The sequence below is a fragment of the Aptenodytes forsteri genome, unplaced genomic scaffold (genome assembly GCF_000699145.1).
Source record: "Aptenodytes forsteri isolate BGI_AS27 unplaced genomic scaffold, ASM69914v1 Scaffold54, whole genome shotgun sequence".
NCBI lineage: Eukaryota > Metazoa > Chordata > Aves > Sphenisciformes > Spheniscidae > Aptenodytes > Aptenodytes forsteri.
In genome coordinates, this window is record NW_008796044.1 from 17,498,236 (window position 1) to 17,516,577 (window position 18,342).

At 42.6% G+C, this 18,342-nt stretch overlaps 1 protein-coding gene across 2 annotated transcripts in view; it reads right to left on the reverse strand.

The window, feature by feature from the left end:
* FNIP1 (folliculin interacting protein 1) overlaps window positions 1–18,318 on the reverse strand; it is a 47,826-nt gene extending 29,508 nt beyond the window's left edge. For both annotated transcript variants that reach the window (XM_009285934.2, XM_009285933.2), the window contains exons 1-3: window positions 17,790–18,318; window positions 10,260–10,386; window positions 1,176–1,319 (exon numbers count right to left, since the gene is read on the reverse strand). In XM_009285934.2, the coding sequence (XP_009284209.1) occupies window positions 1,176–1,319; window positions 10,260–10,386; window positions 17,790–17,800 (282 nt within the window). In that variant the 5' untranslated portion in view covers window positions 17,801–18,318. The remainder of the gene's footprint in view (window positions 1–1,175; window positions 1,320–10,259; window positions 10,387–17,789) is intronic.
* Window positions 18,319–18,342: the final 24 nt, after the last annotated feature.

Here is an 18,342-nt window from a genome sequence, read left to right on the forward strand (position 1 = left end):
CAGCTGAAAGTTTCTCGCACACTTTCTGAGCCAGTCATATAGCCAGACAAGATTTCAGTTCAATTTGGTAAGATTTTGACTAAGTGATACGCGTGAGGAAATGGGGACTTAAAAGGGAAAACTTTCCACAGCTTTAAAATACACTGTCATGCCAACCACTAAAATTAATTTCCTTTAATAATGTTGACCATTGTTTGCACAGAGCCTGCCCAGTAGGAGAGACAATTTCTGGATAGTGGGGGGCATCATTTTTCTTGGTCACACAATGCACGAAGGAGGTTATTTTGTGCTGGAAGGAAGCTGCTGACAGAAATGTGTCTTCCTTTCATAACCGCAGCTAAATGCCCTTCCAGGAAGGGAGGAATGGAAAACAGATCTTCAGCCACCTTACTAAAGCTGTGGAAAAGAGTGTGATGAGAAAGAGAAAACAAGAATACGCAGCTTGCCAAATATAGCAAGAGCTAACATGACAGTGGGAAAGTCAGCACTGAAAGGTTCTTCATTTATATCTACGGTAGATTAAGACATCAGTAGTACTGTACTTCAGAATAGGTTGTGGAGATAGCAGCTTCCCTCAAACACACAATTACTTTATTACAAAGAGTGGAAGGGCTTAGTTCTATTTTAGGGTGGCTTAATATAAAACACTTGTGATCCATGGAAGGAGAGATGACAGAAATATATCCGTGTCAGATGACTCTAGCTACTCTCATGGCCAAAATCTCTTATGTAAAATCTAACTCAAGTGCACTGAATCCCTTGTTATAAAGCTGTTACACAGACTATCCCTACAGATAGTGCATTTCTCTGTTATTTCCCTGGCATTTAGCGATAAAGTAAAATAAACTACCTCATCTATACCAAGATAAGATATTTGTGCCAAGTCTGATTGTGCCCAACGAGTGTTATCACCCGGGTCATAAGACAGAACAAGCACCCTGGAGAAATCTCTGCCATTCAAGACACATTCCAAGAGAACCAGCTGGTTGGTTTTAGACTTCTTCAAACCCAAAGCTACAGAATTAAACACTGCTGAGTCAGAACCAAAGTCTGATTTTGACTGAAAACTGCTCTCCACCGCCAGCCTCTAATTTCAAGCATTTTAAAACATTCAGTACCTCACCTGCCGTTAGTATTTGACATGGGTTATGCAAAAAAGAGGAAGAGTGACTCACCTGGTATTTTGGGCATTGTTCTTTCGGATCAGAGAATGAGGAGGATGAATTTATTGAACTATCCAAGGAAGAAGAGCTGTCTCCTCCGGGCTTCAGTTGGCAACATTTCCCAAAAACTCTCACCTGAGCATCGCTGCAGAGTTTCTGAAATACAGACAACATATGTGACACGCTACTAAGACCTACCTGAAATCACCATTTAGCAGCATTGTATTTACCTGTTTAGGTAAGATATTTAACAGCGGAAAGGCTTATGCCAGAGGAAAACAGTTAACAGAATATTTATTAGCATCTCTTGCAGCCTGGCTGTACGAAAGAAAGCTGAGCTGTTTTACCTCCAATTAGCCAGGAGCTAACATGTCACTCCAACTCCATTTTCCTAAGTAGCCATCCATCTCTGAAGCTTTACAAATTACTTTTTTAGACCCAGGATTAGGAGAAAGGATGGTACCAAACTGTTTAAAGGAAGGATGGCTACAATAGGCTCCAGCTGTCTTCATCTTGCTCCCTGTGCCCACTGGGGTGGAGGTGACACAGCAGTGTGATGGGCACGGCCCTCCAGAGTGACGATGCCGGCCAGATCACGACAAGGAGCAGTTCAGGATGTACGGGAAAACACAGCAATTAGGAATAATCGAGCAAGAACAACACAGAATTCAAGAGAGATTCATGTTACAAGGATAAGTGGAGAGAAAAGATACTATTTTTATAGATCTCTCCCTAGCGGTGTCTAAGTCCCCTAGTCTTTTTAAAGAGTGGCACAGAGGTGACATGTTCCTCCCGTTTTCAGTACGAGGGAATTGTAAGGCTGAAAATGGACAAAGCTGAGAAACAGTGTTACAGAGAAGCCAGAAAAGTTTCACAAAACAATGGAGAAATGGTCCAAGGGGTGATTTCTGACAGAGATTCAGACAGAAAGCACAGCAAAAAAGGGAGTTAGGAGGGCTCAGATAGAGCTGGAACTGACATACAGGATGGGTAGGATCTGTGCCCACTCTACACACGCACTATTATCAATCACTGGCAAGGGAGACGCTCCACTACTGTTTCATTCCCTATTTAAAAACATTTGCGATTTCCCCTGCGAATCTCAGCATCCCAAGCAGAATCAGCATCCACGTTAGTTAATGCCATTTACGTTAGCATTAGGCAACCCTCTTCACCTAAAGATCTCAACGTATTTTTCATACGCTCATTATACTTCAACACACCCACGTAAGGTTGGCATTATTTACATTTGCTAGCGCGCAGCACTAGGAGATAGAAATAGTCTACACCACTCAAAATTGCGTACTAACTCTGCCCTAAGACTTTCTTAATTAACATTTCCTATACAATCACCAAACCAGTAAGAGCAAGCTGGAAGCAAACCCTTCACGGGACAGATGGAAATACAGAAGTGCTGTTACATGTCACAGCTTTATCTCTGGACTCACAGGTCCACATCACAAGCTCCCCCTTCATTCAGAAACGTAAGTATGTCTCAATCTTTTAATAGCTATGAAAAAAAAGGAAAAGGCATAAAGAAAAGTGTGAAATACCCAAGGCACAGGGTGGTAACTTCATGACTTTGCTCGATAATCAGCAACAACTGTACAAAAAGATGACTGCCTTACTGCTGTGGAGGGATTTTGATGAGGGACAAGATGGGAATCCCATGCCTCTGTCCCAGGCTGTGCAGATTACTTTTTTTTTTTTTTTTTTGGCTAAATCTCACCCACAGTTAGGGACAGCTGACTTTTATTTGGCCCTAACTGTGGGTGAGATTTAGCAAAACAGCAGAAAATGTCAGGCATCATCAAGCTCCACGCAGCAGTCTGCACTGCTGCTCCCGTTAGAGAGTTGCTGCCACAGACAGCCTTAAGGAAAAATGTGCAGACAAATCGGTAATTCTGTGGCAGAGGGGAAGGAAACATTCACTAGCCGCTGAGTCCTGTGCTTTACTGACATATACAGCCTCCCACAGTAGTATCCTCTCATTACGACATCCTGGTGAGTACGTTGAATTCATGCAATATGTAGATTTGCTAATGGCTAGTATCTGCGGCTTGAGCACAGTACACAATGGCTGGAACATGTGAATGATCATCATATGACTTCAGCAGGAACTCGTGAACTAGAATTGCATTTTATCTCTGACACAAACAACAATGTCCTAGGCTAGGCAAGCATCATGTGATAAAACCACATAAAATCCACAGGGTTACAGAAGCTTTTGCAGGCAAACCACATTTCAGCTTGCATTTTCCATCAGATGTTGAAAGTTCCTTCTCAAAAGTCACAATTATAACTAAGCTTCCTTAAGACTGTAAAGCCAGTAAATGCATTTCTACAGGTGAAGAAAATTTCTGTGCATTAAAAGAATAGGCTAAGTTTGCAAATTACTTACTTTTAAGTAATTTCTTCTCATTATCACTGCATTTTTTCTGCACAGCAGCTTTCCCCAGATCCACTGGGGAGCCTGGTATCTTGAAGTAATAGTTGCCTAATTTAAATAGCAAACCTGGAAAATGGCTGTTTGGTCTTTGCAGTGGAGTTTAATGAACCAAGACTCCCGCAAGAAGTCTGTAAAGGAGGATCTTTCAGATACCACTTTTCAGAACCTTGCAAACAGTAAATCCCTCCTAAAACACAGATCACTGATGCATTTTGGTGTTTGCTCTTTTACAAACTTAGCATGTGCTTAAGAATAACCTGTTGGACAATCAGCACAGTACAGATCAAGTACCTGCAATGCCCCTCTCCTCTGCGGTTTCTGACTCCAAATGTCAATGAAATTTTAGATGCTACAAATCTCAAGATATTATGCATCAAAGAGTGGGATTACTTGCATTCCGATATAATATTCCAAAGATATTCAAACCAGGTTTCCAAAAATAAAAAGGTAACCTAATTATTTAAGAACGGTACAAAGGAAAGTTTCAAAGTTGTGGATTTTCTTTCCAAATAGACATAGTTGCAACAAATCAGATCCCTAGGCAAAGTGCTGCTGGAGTCCTCTGAAATGCTCACTTTTGCTGGAGAGCAGAACATCTGCTGGAAGGATGCCACGGGCAGCTGCCACTCCTGGCTGCCACGCTGCTCTCCCTGCTGTGGTCACACTCTTTGTTCTTTCTCTGCCAACTCGCTGCAGATACCGCCCAGCTCCAAAGAATTCCTGGCAGTCACAGTTCTTACATTAGAGGTCATCATTTGCTGAAAGTCTTGGAGACCTATCAGGTAGTACTGAAGATAACTTAGAGTAAAATGTCTTTATAGTACGACAGGGTACAAAGTAGTTTTCTTCTACAGTTCTGCTTCTGGAATCTCTTCTCTCCACCTCTATCAGCAAAGACCTTTAACTCTTTGCCACAAGGTCTATAAATTCTTCGGTAAGTGGAAAGAACATGCCCAGTGCTGTGCACAGGAAGAGGAATTTCTGCTGGGCAAGTTTTGGTTTGGGGATAATAAAGTTGAAAGGAGCCTGGTGTGTTGAACTAAATCCAGACTGTGTGCATGTGTGTTAGGGCTGTGAGTGACAGAAGGAAAGAGAAATGTCATCATATGCTTTATTCTTTCCTACCTCTCCGCAACAGCAGGTGCTCAAATACCACTGTGGTGGTAGTGATAGAGAAATCCGTATTTCCAAGCAAAGTTGCCACTCTTCAAGAGCTCTGTACCTCATTTCTAGAACAGGATTTTCAGCAAAGCTGAAAAATTATTCCAAAATAGATAAATTAACTCTTTCCCTTTATTAATATGCATTGGTCTGAATGCATAATTAAATGTATGCATCCACCTAGGTCATGAGAGTAACCTGAATAGGCATTCACTCCTTCCCTTCAAGTGCTGCTGTAAAAATCCAGGTATCTTTCTTAAAATGCAGCTGTCAAGTGCTACATTCTCCCTTTATTTCCAGAGTTGTCAAGTTCCTCTATTACTCAGAGGTCAGTGAAAGAAGTAAAGACAACCCTATGCTCCCCCACTCCACTAGTATTCTTCTATTTCTGTTTAGAGAGAATAAGCAGAGCTGAGAAGGTGGGACTCGGTCTCTGTGCTTACAGCTTTATGAGTCCGCTCAGCCTGGCTCACTGGGAACCTGTCCACTGAGAGCCAGATAGAGACCAGAGGCTCCATTTCACACAACTCACCTAAAAGCAAAAGGCTCACTATCCAATTACTAATCCCTCAAAGCGATTTGCTGTTCAACATTTATCCGGTGCTGAAGTATATTAGAACACGTGGCTAATCCTGGCTTGCTTAAAACAGCATGCCATTTTTCTCCTTTGCGATAAATATGACATTTGGAGTGAAAGAAATTGCCGCAGTAGGAGATCAAACATCATATGACCTTTCAGTTAAATTATCCCAAAGACAAAGACAACTAGGTTACATGGCAAAAGTTAACTTTTCACTCCCCAAATCCAAGTCCACTGTTCCACCTCTAGATCTCAAATTCTGTACCCCAGGCCACTCTTTCTCTTTCATTTCTTAAAAAAACCAAAACATATGCTGCTTCTGAAAATCCTCTTCTGACTCTGGGTCCTGGGAACAAGCCACTGCCCTTGCCTGGTTCCTTGTCTTTCTCCCTTCACAGCCAAACTCCGGATCCCCGCTCAGCACAGTGCACAGCTTGGCTCTTGCTTTCTTTCCTCCCTCCTCTTCCTCATGGTCCCTTGAAACCCCTTCTTCCTCCCTGGACCCTGCGCCTTCCTCTAGGCTGATCTTTAGACTTAGGAAATCTTTTAGCTTCTTACACATACATCAGCACCTCTCTTCAGCCAAATCCCAAATGCCAACCGCCGTCTTGTCATAAGTCACCAGCAGACAACATAAAAAGGAAAACGAGCAGTTAAACGAGACAGCTAACCCCCGTCCCTGAACTCATTCAGCCTGCTCTGAGGAGAGCCCTGACGCAAGGTTCCCCTTCCCAGCTTCTTCTTTGGTTTACTCCCCACTTCTCCCTCATGGCACCATTTCTGTGGCATCCTTATCCCAGTCAATTGCTGGCCCTTGGAGGAAAACTCCTCATACTTCAGCTGGCCTTTGCTCACTGACATTTATGGTGACATAACTCATGTGCGGTACAACAGCAGCAGCACAGTAAAATACAACGCAGCCTTCACGTAAGGTTAGTGTGAAAGCAGTGTCAAGGTTGAGAAGCCAAGCACACAGGGGTCAGGAAAGGCAGAGCCGAGGCTGAAAGCTCAGCACTGGCCAGGCCACCTGGCCTCTGCACCTTAAAAAGGAAAAGGAGCTGCTTGTTGTGCTTGATTTGAAATTCAAACCAGGCCTGGTATCACAGCTCTTGGAGGAGTATACTTGTGTTCACACACGGCTCCTGGCTTGGAAACTCAGTACAGCCCAACGGGGTAGATGTGTGCGGGACCTCGCACAGCCACGAGGCGCCACGCAGGGAGGTGAGCGGGGCTGGTGGTACGCGTCAGCAGAAAGCAGGCAGGGAGGTGTTAGAGGAAAAGGAGCAGACAAGCACAGAAATGAGTCTACTAGTAGAAATCAGTCACAGGTCGTAACACCATCACCTGCAAACCAAGTAATACAGTCTCAGTAGAAACGAGACACTTCTTAGTATGAGGAACAAACTCTGAAGTAACTCTCTAGAGGAGACAGTGGATCAAACCCACGAGCTTCCTCGCAGTTCTTTGATACCCAAAAATCCAAGGTATGTGGATGTTTGGGTGTGGACCGAGGCTGTTTAGTAAAGGCATCAGTAATGTCTACTTCTCGTACCACATACTGCCCTGGTATACTCAATATGCAAACGCCTGTTCTGATACATTTGCTCATGACCTAGTGTCACAGGGCTGGAAAGGGCAGCCACTCTCTTCTGGGATACCCTGGCAGAACTCAGGCAGGGGAGTTACCCAATTTTCTGACACTCCTGAGGAAGCAGTCTTTCAGCTCTGCTTACAGGGCCCGGCTGATCAATAGCCCATCCCCTGGAAAGCCGGGGAAGAACCTCTTCTGCTTAGCACCAAAAAAGGTATAGGACTCACAGAGGGGCTCGCTCTGCCTCCTCCCCATGCCAAGCGCCCACAGCTGCCTAAGGCGGATCTCTCCCTGGCCTAGGTGGAAATGCCTGGCACAGCCTTCGGCCAACATTCCCGGCGCGGCGGCCACCAGCCCCCCGAGTCACCAGACTGCTTCTCGGCTTTGCTCCCCAAGTTTAACTCTAGCGAGACCCAGGGAAAACATCACTTCTCCTGCGCAATTAAAATATTTTAATGGGCATACTGCAAACTCTCAGCTGCCTTCTGTCTGTCTCTGTGCAATGCCCTCCCAAAATTCTTGTTTACCTAACATTTAGCTTTATTGAAGACATGAAGAGGCTGATTTAATATCCAATGAAGACACAAAATCCTTATTTGTGTTATAATCACATTTCCCTCACAGATAGTATGAACCTAGTAATGCTTTAATAATTAGAGCCCAGCTTGGTGTGAGCATAAACTCGGCAGTTTTCATTCATCAAAAAGTCGGAGCCTACTGTTTTATTTCTTGAAACACCTGTGTCTGGAAAAGTTTGCTCTGATGCTCCTTAAATTTTATAACCATACCTTCCCTTAGAGAATTCAAATGACTGAGCCATGTTCAACTTTGGTCCACCGCACACAACTCTTGACATATGTAGATATTAGATACATAAAATAGAGCAAAGTTTATCTCACCTTGCTGCAGGCGTACAACTCCTAAATTATAATTGCTTTCACATCTCAAAACAACAGAAAATGGGAACTGAAGAGCACGCCAACATAAAGCAAACTGAAACCCTCTCGGTTCTCCGCATTAGACTGATTAGACTTCAACCAGAACAGTCTGGCCACTGCTAGGCACTTTTGCAAATCTCCCCCTCAGTGTTATTTGTAAATCCAGAGGTATAAATCACGTCAGGAAATGGAGGGGCGGGGGGGGGGGGGGGGGGGGGGGGGGGGGGGGGGGGGGGGGGGGGGGGGGGGGGGGGGGGGGGGGGGGGGGGGGCGGGCGGGGGGGGGGGGAGATGCAGAAAGCGTTGGCTTTTGTGGGGTGGTGATGGTGAACAGATACCCTTTCAGAAGGGAGAGTGCCCAGCCCACACACATCTTGCTGCAAAAGGGCAAGAGTGCCTTGGAATGTGCTTAGAGCCAAGATCTGACTTTGTATAGGCAGGGTGTGTCTTTGTTAATGAAAATCACGATAAAGAGCAAGAAAAATAAACAATGCAATTCCTTGAAAATGGCCAGTACGTACTGCTAACTGTACAGGCCTGTACTAAGCTCGCAGCAAGCCCAGCCGAGGACTCTTCTGCACGTTTTTACCTGCATAATGTTTCTGCTATTGTAAAGTTTTGTTTTACGAGGAAAGTTTTGCCTGACATGACATTATCTGAGTGCTGCAGAAGGCAGATATCATGGCAAACATAATGTTTCAACATACTCTCTTTCGAAGTCTCCTAATACCACAAAAAAGAAGAAATGTATCGGGTTACTAGAGATGAGTAGTGGGCATTTCAAACACACTGGGAACAGTCTTCCTCCATCAGTCTCACATACTCATTTCATAGAGATGGTGAATACAGCTATTTCCCTCCCCCTTCACAAAGAAAAATAAAGGAGAGATTAATATGGAACCATATTAGCTTCATTATCAGCCATTTACTCTGTTGCTGTTGAGCTGCCACAGTCAACGATCTTTCTGAAATAAACCAAAACAGTGAAGTTTGCAAGTTCACTGTGCAAGTACAGATCTCTTTAAAAGAGGTTTTAGGCTTTCAAGAAATCAATTGAAATATAGAAAGAGGATTTATACTGTATAACATCTTTTTTATTAATGAAGTAATATTTTATAATTAATGAAGTAATAGTAATAAGCATAGCCAGCAATTCTCACCAATAAACCACTTCTAAAGATCGCCTGTCTTTAAAAACCTGTTTTCCTGGCAAGAACACCTAGAAGAACAAGAACTTAAAAATTATAAAGCCATTCTAACGAGTTAAAATTAAAAAGAAAGATGCATTTTGTTCAACATTTGTGAAACTTGCTTTACTTCACAAATTCTCAAAAAGAACGAGAAAATTGGGATCTTGATTCATGGCTATAAAAGCGCTAGAGTAAGCGATGGAGAAGCCTGGAAGTTAGTGCCTGATGAGACACAAACGGACTCCCAGAGGTTAGGATATGCAGACATAGGAAGCACTGAGGACCAGGATGAGAAGCATCAGGCTGGCTGCATTCAGCAATAGGCTGGAAGAGTTTACAAAGCTGGATGAAGAATCCTCTGGCTGTACTCCAATACCCAACATGAAAACCAGGGCTTGGGGGTAACGTTATTTTGTGTCCTCCTGCTTACAGAACTTAGTAGGTCCTACGGGTAAAAGCAACTGGGATCATAAATTTCAGTTCACACAGTGCTTTCTGCTTGCAGAGCTTAAAATGGTTTGCAGATGTTTTTAGAGATGGTGAAAAGGAAGTTCAAAGCAGCGAAATAAGTTGTCCAACCTCACACAACCACTTACAATAGCACTGTGGCTAGAAATTAATCTTCTGGCCAGAGCCCTTAGAAGGAAGTATCCCCATCTGACTGCATCCATTACAGTTTCAATTAATAGATTACCATGCAGACCACGCCGAAAGGAAAAGCAGAGGAAAAGTTTTCAAGTAACTGTGTGAAAAAACTGTCAGCAAAGCATAGAAACAACGATTGGCAAAAGCTAACCAAACGGGACACAACAGGACACAGGACTGGGAGGACCTTCCGATTAAGAATGCAGACCCCACCATGGCATAAAAGCACATCCATAAATACCAATTTATGCCCTGCCTCAGCCCCCCAGCATTGCCTCCTGCAGCCCCAGGAAGGAATCCTTCCCTCTGAAAGAGCAGAGAGTAGACGAGCCCAGGAATAAAGCGATCACTATAGTATTTGAAGCTGTTAAGAGTGAAATCACTGAAGCCTGAAAAATTTGCAACTTAACAGGCATTTAAATATAGCCCTGCATATAACCGACGTTTAAATGTTAATGTGAATAAAACAGAACATTTGTGATTTATCAATCTTGCCGTTTTAAAAAAATAGGCTATAACCATGTAAATTAGTAAAATACTCACCGACACCGAAACATCCTCTATTTTTCTTTTAGCACTGGAGTCAAATAAGACATTCCGTCCTCTTCTTTCGCAGTCCTGATACACAATCAGTCGGATCTGACTTGGGTCAAACTCCGGCAAAGGCCAGCTTTAATTAAAAAATAAAAGAGCAGAAGGATCAATTACCACAACTCTTTATTACACTGTTCTTTCTACATTATCTGTATATACAACTTTATTAAAACATAAAGTCGAGCAAATGCAATGCCATCAAACCCTTTGATCCTGTAGCCAGAACTATGCCTTTTGTTTTTTTCTTTCCTCTACACTTGCCAAATTACACTGGCATAAACAGCACCAATCCGCTACAACCATATACAATGATGTGTGCAGCGTTACTAGCTCTTGTGCTCTGTCCTGTGATATTTAATGTTTTCTTCAAGTTCCAGCTTTTTTAAATCAAAGTCATAGAAGAACTTGGCTTTTGTGTTTAAGGGGGGGGGGGGAAGGAAGAGTCCCTCATCATTGCAAGCACTAGCTTGAAAGCATTCACAATTCAAAAGCAAAAAGAAAAAAGGTATATATTCACACTGGCCTCTCCCTTACGTAATGAATTTCTGCATTTGCAGTCATGGGTTTTCAGCCTCATGGGTTGGCAAACCACTGAACTCCACTGCTGAAAAAATGCAAAGTACCCTTCCTACCCTTCTTCAGGTTTCACAAACATCGCAGTAACATAGGAGTATAGAACTAACTGCAGTATTATAAACGACAACATTCATACTAATATACATGCTTTGATGCTGGGGAACAGAGAGCCACGTGTAGTTTGGTCCTGACTATATACTCAGGTCCTCACTACATTCAGACTTAGAAATAATCTCCACTTAAGCCACTGTGATTCAAGGCCATGCTGCTGCATGTGTCAGCAAAACACACACAGCAGTCCTCTTCTAACACAGCTATTCCCAAACTGGTTTTGCAGTCAGTAACAAGGAAAGGAGCTTTCCTGAGCCTCTGCCTTCCCTGGTGCCACTGAATTCAGAGGAGCTCTGCAAAGGGAGAATTTGCAGGGCTCAGGCTTGAATGCCATTGCATAATCTTGCCTTTAACGGTGCTTTGTAGTCATCATCTTAAATTTCCATCTTAAAAAGCCAGCCATCACTTTACAGCCCAACAAGCATTGCTGCCCATGGGCGTGGGAATCCATTTGCACTGATATGTTCTCAGTTCTTGGAAGACAGGAAACAAGACTCCTGCTCTATCCATAAAACCAACAGGAATCATCTTTCAGCTAGTTATGAGCCATTTCCGATCTTCAGGTGAAATTCTATCTTCCTTATCCTTGGCTTTTAGGCAAGCAGCATTAGCATGAAACCCCAAGAAGTGAGAAAGGAGGCCCTGGAACTTTCCAGCCATTAATGAAGGACACAGGCTCCCAGTTTACAAGAAGGAGCTGTACATTTATTTCAGCAAAAAGACACCCATAAGTGATAATATGGATTAAAGTAAACCTGGCATGCTAGACTCCAAGCCCATGGTAAATTTTCCTCTCCTCTGTCCCTCTAATTGACCAACCAAAAGGTTTCCTTCTCTGCGCCCATGCCTTATGTGATCAGTATGACAATGACAATTTGTAACCCAACAACTTCTGTAATAGGTCACAGCAGAGAATCAATTTGATCACCAAAGCCATGGTTGCCTATCAGAAGTTTTTAAGGCTGTCCAATGTAGATTCACAGGCTTTACAACTAGTGTAGTCCCAGCGAGGTGAAACTAGGCACCAAGACATACAGTTACTCGGTCTCTTGAGAGAGGAAATCCATTTCCTAACCTGCTCAGCCCCACCATTTAGCAACAGGAGAGAAAAACAGAAGCTGCAGAGAGGGTAGTGTGCAACAAATGTCAAAAGCAACTTATTACAAGAAGAAAGCTTGAGCAACTTGAAACTGAAATAATTTGATGTGTAGATTTGGGGGCAGAGAGACACGCGCACCCTCTGCTTGGGGACCTAAAGCCAAGATCATCCAGAGAGGGACATGCCCACACGAAGAGCAGACTGCCAACTGAGCAAATTCTGTACCAAAAACCAAGCACAGTGACAAACTCAGAGCAGAGCTTACATTTACCAGGGGCTCTGCTAATGAGCCCCATCTTGCATTTCAGAAAACGTAAGAAAACAAAATCCATATTGTTTGACACATATTTGGAGTGTTATCAACTGAGAGGCTCAAAGGCACCAGAGCTGGGGACAGTTACTTATCAGAGCCTGACTTCGGCTAGAGGTGAGGAGGCAAGTGAGACGGCTGGATACACCGGCTTCCTGGAGGAACCATCTCCTTATATTTAAGTGAAATCAGTGGAAGTCTGGAAACTCATTTTGTTTCCAGATAGGCCACTGTGCTTCCTATAACGAAACAGTATGTGACCATAACAACAAATTGCTTGCCAAAAAGGTGCTATCGCTTGCTCCACCCTTGCAACGCATTTGAATTTCCTTCACACTCAGACAAAAGCATGTCTTCCATTACCTAGTACTTTTGATATTTGACTTTGAAATTACTGGCAAAGAAGGGCAGTAGCTGTTCCAGATCTTAGGAAAGTCTACTTATAAAAAGCTCCAAGAGCAGATTACACACTGAGAGGAGAGAAAGCTAAATATAAAACTCTTGCTGTATTCGGAAACATATTTGATCAAGGTAACAAGAGCTTGTTTACTTCTCAGCTTCTTAACATGACAGTCTAACTTTCGCTAGACAAGCATTTAGTAGATATTATCCACCATAATTTGTGATAATTCCAAATAAGCGTTATCTCTGTTACATAATAGAGTCCTTAAGCACATTTCAGCCTTGCAAACACATTCCCTGGCAATAGCGGGCCACTTCCCAGACCAGAAGAAACTTTAAGAGAGCTGGGGGAAAGTTCATTTAGACAGACAGTAAACAGAGGCAGACTGGCACCTCCGACTCACCCCCACCACCTCCCAGCGAGGCACATTTTTCTGGAGGAAGCAGGACACAGAGTAGCTTTGCTGTTGTTAGCAGCTTTAAAATACCGTTAAGCTTGATAGCTGGATAGATTATCCCCAGAAACATACAAATTCCTGCATGCAATACGCAGCGCATGTTTGCAAAACAAATGTAACAGGGCAATACTCCAGCGCTGCTCTTCAGGCAGACGAAAACTGACCTAGATCTTCTGAATATAATTAGTTCTGTTTATAAATGGAAACTTAACTTTGACATTTAACTGATGTTTTCTTGACATTCTTATAGGAAAACCATGAGACATAGAATCAGATGTTCTAATAATGTTAATGAAAGGTGAGTCTCCCATCTCCCACACTGCTCTGGAAATGACGGTTCTCTTAATGAGGCCTTTTTCCTGCATGACCCATCTACCACTCTTTGATCTTTCCTTGAAACTGATTATATTTAAAGAAAAAAAAAACCAACAAAACCAAAACCAAACCCGGAACAAACAAACAAACATAAAAACCACCACCAAGAAAACCCCAACAATCTTTTCACCAGTGGAAGTGTTTGTGACTTTGCCACACAGCTAGTGCTGTGAGTTCACCCATCGAGCAAGAGAAGAAACAGTGATAAACAAATTATTTCCGAGCAGGACACCAATCCTGTGGAGACCTTCACTACACAAACAGCGATTCTTCTAGAATGAGATATTCAGAAATACCTATACAAATAGAACGGGGTAGAAATCCATTGATGTATAAATGCTGTGTGGGATATTTCAGAAACAAATCGCATAAACCAGATCTCACACAATCACAGACCGGTTGAGGTTGGAAGGGACCTCTGGAAGTCATCTGGTCCACCCCCCCTGCACAGATGCTAATGCAAGCAGAAAGCACAAAGGGAAAGGAATTATTTGGGACAGAAAGGCAAACTTCCACATGAATAATGATGAAATTATTAGAAACAAATAATAATGAAATCAAGGCTTGAAAAATGATATTTTAATGCATGTTCACACTTAAGCCCTACTATTCATAGAATCATTAAGGTTGGAAAAGACCTCTAAGATCATCGAGGCCAACCGTCAACCCAACACCACCATGCCCACTAAACCATGTCCCTAAGTGCCGCATCTACATGTCTTTTAAATACTTCCAGGGATGGGGACTCAACCACTTCCCTGGGCAGCCTGTTCCAATGTTTAACCACTCTTTCAGTACAGACATTTCTCCTCGTGTCCAATCTAAACCTCCCCTGGCACAACTTGAGGCCATTTCCTCTCGTCCTAGCTCTTGTTCAGCTCTTCTTGCTCTTTCACCCATTTTGTTTTCCTGCCTTTTTTACATTCAACCAGCAGGAGTATTATTTGTAGTTTACATTTACAGATCCATTACATGCTTCCTGACATCTCTACTGCAAGTTGCATGGCAATCCAGAAGTCCAAATTCTCTCCAAGGATGGACTTTCTCATGTATCCAATTCCTGGAGTTTATTACTGCCACAGAGGTTTCTCAGCAAGAGGCAACTGAATGGCTTTAAATTGGTATTATTACACTCTGTGCAAGTTTTAATAGATGAAACGACAGACACAGAAATCCTTCGTTACCACTCCACCAATTAAAATACAAGATTTTTCTTGTAATTGAAAGCAAGTACATTCCTTCCTCCTTGTTTCCACTACAACACGAACAGCACTTTATTACATTAAGGGTTCAGTTTAATACTATTTTTCCTCCTGCCCGAGACTTTACTTTTAAAACAATTTCATACTAACACAGCTTACGTAGTATCCAGTTACTTTTTAATAATTAACACAGATATTTTAGAAGTCTTAAAGAAAAGCAACTGAAGCAAACCAATCGAGATATTAAGCAGGTAGGAATTGTAAAAGAGTTTGCTAAAAAGTAAAGTTGCTCAAAACAAGACTATGACTAATCATTGAAAAAGTAAGCTGAAACTATCAGTCAAACTATTGTTTTCCTACATCATGTTACCCATAGTTATAAAAACTGCCTGGTGATGAATCACTTCCAACTATTTTTAAATGCATCTACGCAAATGATATTTATAGTTTATGCTAGCTTATCTGTTCTGCGTGTTTTTCATGTTAGCACCTTTTCAAAAGGCTGACAGGAACAGCCAGGGCAGAGCAGACGGCAGGTCCACCTTGCCCCATGCCCTCCTCGCAGGGCTCCGCATGGAAGGAAACGTCTTGCTTTACTCCTGTTAAGACGAGCATCAGAACAGAGGCATAGGGATCCCCAGGGCTTATCTCCAACTCCCGCGGATGATCCTCTTCAAGTCCTGTTGCTGTTACAGTGGTGCTTAGACCCAGCCAACTTCTACACAGTCGTTGGACAGAGACTGCCCCTGTCTTGAAGAGCTTACGCTGTAAATGTGAGACCGTTCCACTGGGTGCATTAGGATATTTCAGATGCAGATTATCTCCACGTTCCACGGAGATGTACATTCACATCAAAGCATGCTCACCTGTACATATACGGCCCAGTAGTATTTAGGATCCTGCGGCTGCTTTGTTATAGGGAAAGGTGATCAGAAGCAGAAGGCAAATGGTCCTTGCCTAGTCCAACCATCATATCATACTCCTCTCACCCCTGACTGAGATGCTTTTTCCAACGAGGGATTCCCTTCTCCTTCCTCTGCACATTTCTATTATCTGTTACTGGATTTTTTTTCTTTTGACTTTGAGAAGATACAACAAAAGTTGAGTATATAGGACACAAGGGGAGGGTATTTATGTATTTTAATACCTTCTTACTACAATTCAGGAATTTGCTTATTATTTGACCAGTATTTTACAGACAGCTGTGTAGGCCTTTCTCAAAGGGCATTGCTTCCAAATTAGTTCTGAAAACAGCCACGTATGGCATGTTAACGATACTTCCAGCTTTGGAAGACCATCCATTAACTTTTTTTAAAGAGGCATGGGCAGGTTATTTGTTTTTTTAATAACAACACCTGAAACGCGAAAGAACTTCATCAGGATTCACATGATAAGGATGATCCAGACTGCACTGCCAATTTGCAAAGTTGGCATTTTCAGCGAGAGATTCCGTTTAAATGCTGGCGACATAACATGACCATAAGGCTGTGAGGAGGAAGAAGATCCCTGAACTAGAAACCACGGGGCCTATACTTAGAAAAAATTTTGCAAGATAATTGTCTTTACAAGACTTGACGTCGCTTCAGGGTTGTGTGACTGTTGTGGTGAACACCTGCTGATTCTGCAGAGAAAACCGGTGTTTGTGACTTGACCAAAGCCACGGAGGGAGCCTGTGACGATCGATTGTGAAGGAGTTTACCCATCACTTTTGGCGACGCCGCCCTCTATCACTTTGACCTCAGCTGGGGTTTCGCAAAAGTCAACGGACCTGTACTCTGGGTAGCTTGGAAGAACTGATAGACAGTGGATCATCTCAGGGACAACCACTCATGATGGGTGACTGCTTGTAACACTTACATTTTTAAGGTTTATCACAAGGAAATAATGTTTCTTAAAAAAAAAAAAAAATCCAAGCCGCCCCCTTTTCATTTCTTGAAGGAGGGTGACACGTCCACAGGCACTGCAGCACCACAGAGGTCAGCTCCATGCTACATCTATAAATCTGTCTCGTTCATTTACCAGCTTAGCAATCCTCACCTTGAATAGCTGCACTGCTTGAGCTCCAGGAAACTTCTGCTGCTTAAACTAAGCACATATTGTACACTAGGCACATATTCAGCCAGCCAGGTATTTCACACTCAGTATAATAAACTTGGACCTAAACTTCAATTGGCTTCCAAGGTCCTTGGCTCTGTCCAATTCTTTAACTGTATATGAAGCGGACTTTAATTTATTTTCATTTTTTTCTCCCTTCTACCAAGCCACTTGGCTCTCATTAAGATACCTAATTTATACTCTAAAGCCCAATACATGAGCCAAATGCCTTTCCACAAGCAAAAAGACATAATATATACAGGTTAGGTGCAGTCTAGTCAACACATTAATCATAATCTGGAGTGTGATATTGAAAATAAGTAGGTTGGAAGGTTTTGTTAAAGATGTGTAGCATGTTGAGTAACTTTGCAATTTACACAGCTTCAGAATTTAAAATTAGTATTAGTAATTTCATAGAATATTTTTGGGACTACTTCACGTATGTCATTTCAAAAAGTACCTGTTCAGCTTTTAGCTGATTTAAGCACATATGTGCATGCAAACATGTGCACATACACACACACAAGCTCTGTGCTCTTTTGAAATACCTGTTTTAATAAAAAACACACACAAACAAGACACGGTTCCTTTCAGTTAAATTCACTAGCATTGAACACAGTGTTTCACATTATTCAAGTAGACCGCACTTCCCTTTGCAAAATTACAACAGATAGAACCAATTCAGGGGAAAAAATATGTTTGTGCTATTCAGCATATAATTAGAAGAAGAATCATAAAAAAATTAAATCTGTAAAAGCTTCACATCTCTGGAAAAGAAATAATTTCATCACAGTGAAAATGTTAAGCTTTCAAATAATTAAAATAATCTCAAGAACTGTGCAGTGACCGTACCTGGGAAGCATCTTTGTCCCCCGAGCAGTTCCACTTTTCAAAATCCCTATAAACTCCTGTTGTGCCCGGCTGCCAACTCAGGTTAATAATAGCAATGAGCCACATTCATCCAAAACCACAAGACTGTCAGGTGACATATCAAGAGGTCTGAATTTAACTCAAACAAAAGACTCTCCATGCCGCAATGCAAAAGGCTTAATCCTAGCAACAGGATCACAAAAACCACCTTAAAGGAAGCAGTTCGCTGAAGCGCAATATAGGCATTTGCACCAGGCTGCGTTTGCACTGCCCTGGAGTTTCATAACCCAAATCCTGCCCCTCCATTCTGTTGCACAGCCTGGGATTTCTGCTCAAGTAAATATCGCCCGTCCTCCCCTCTCCTTTGTCTCCTCCAGGGTATTGCTGCAGAGAAGATCTATCTAATTCATCGGAAACCTAAGTGCTGCTTTGGCAGCCGCCGGAGCGTACATGTCAGTCCCATCTATCCTCCTCCTCTAGCGAACGCGATCGGAGTTCAGTCTCATGACCCAAGTCCCCTGGCAACTGTGGCTGG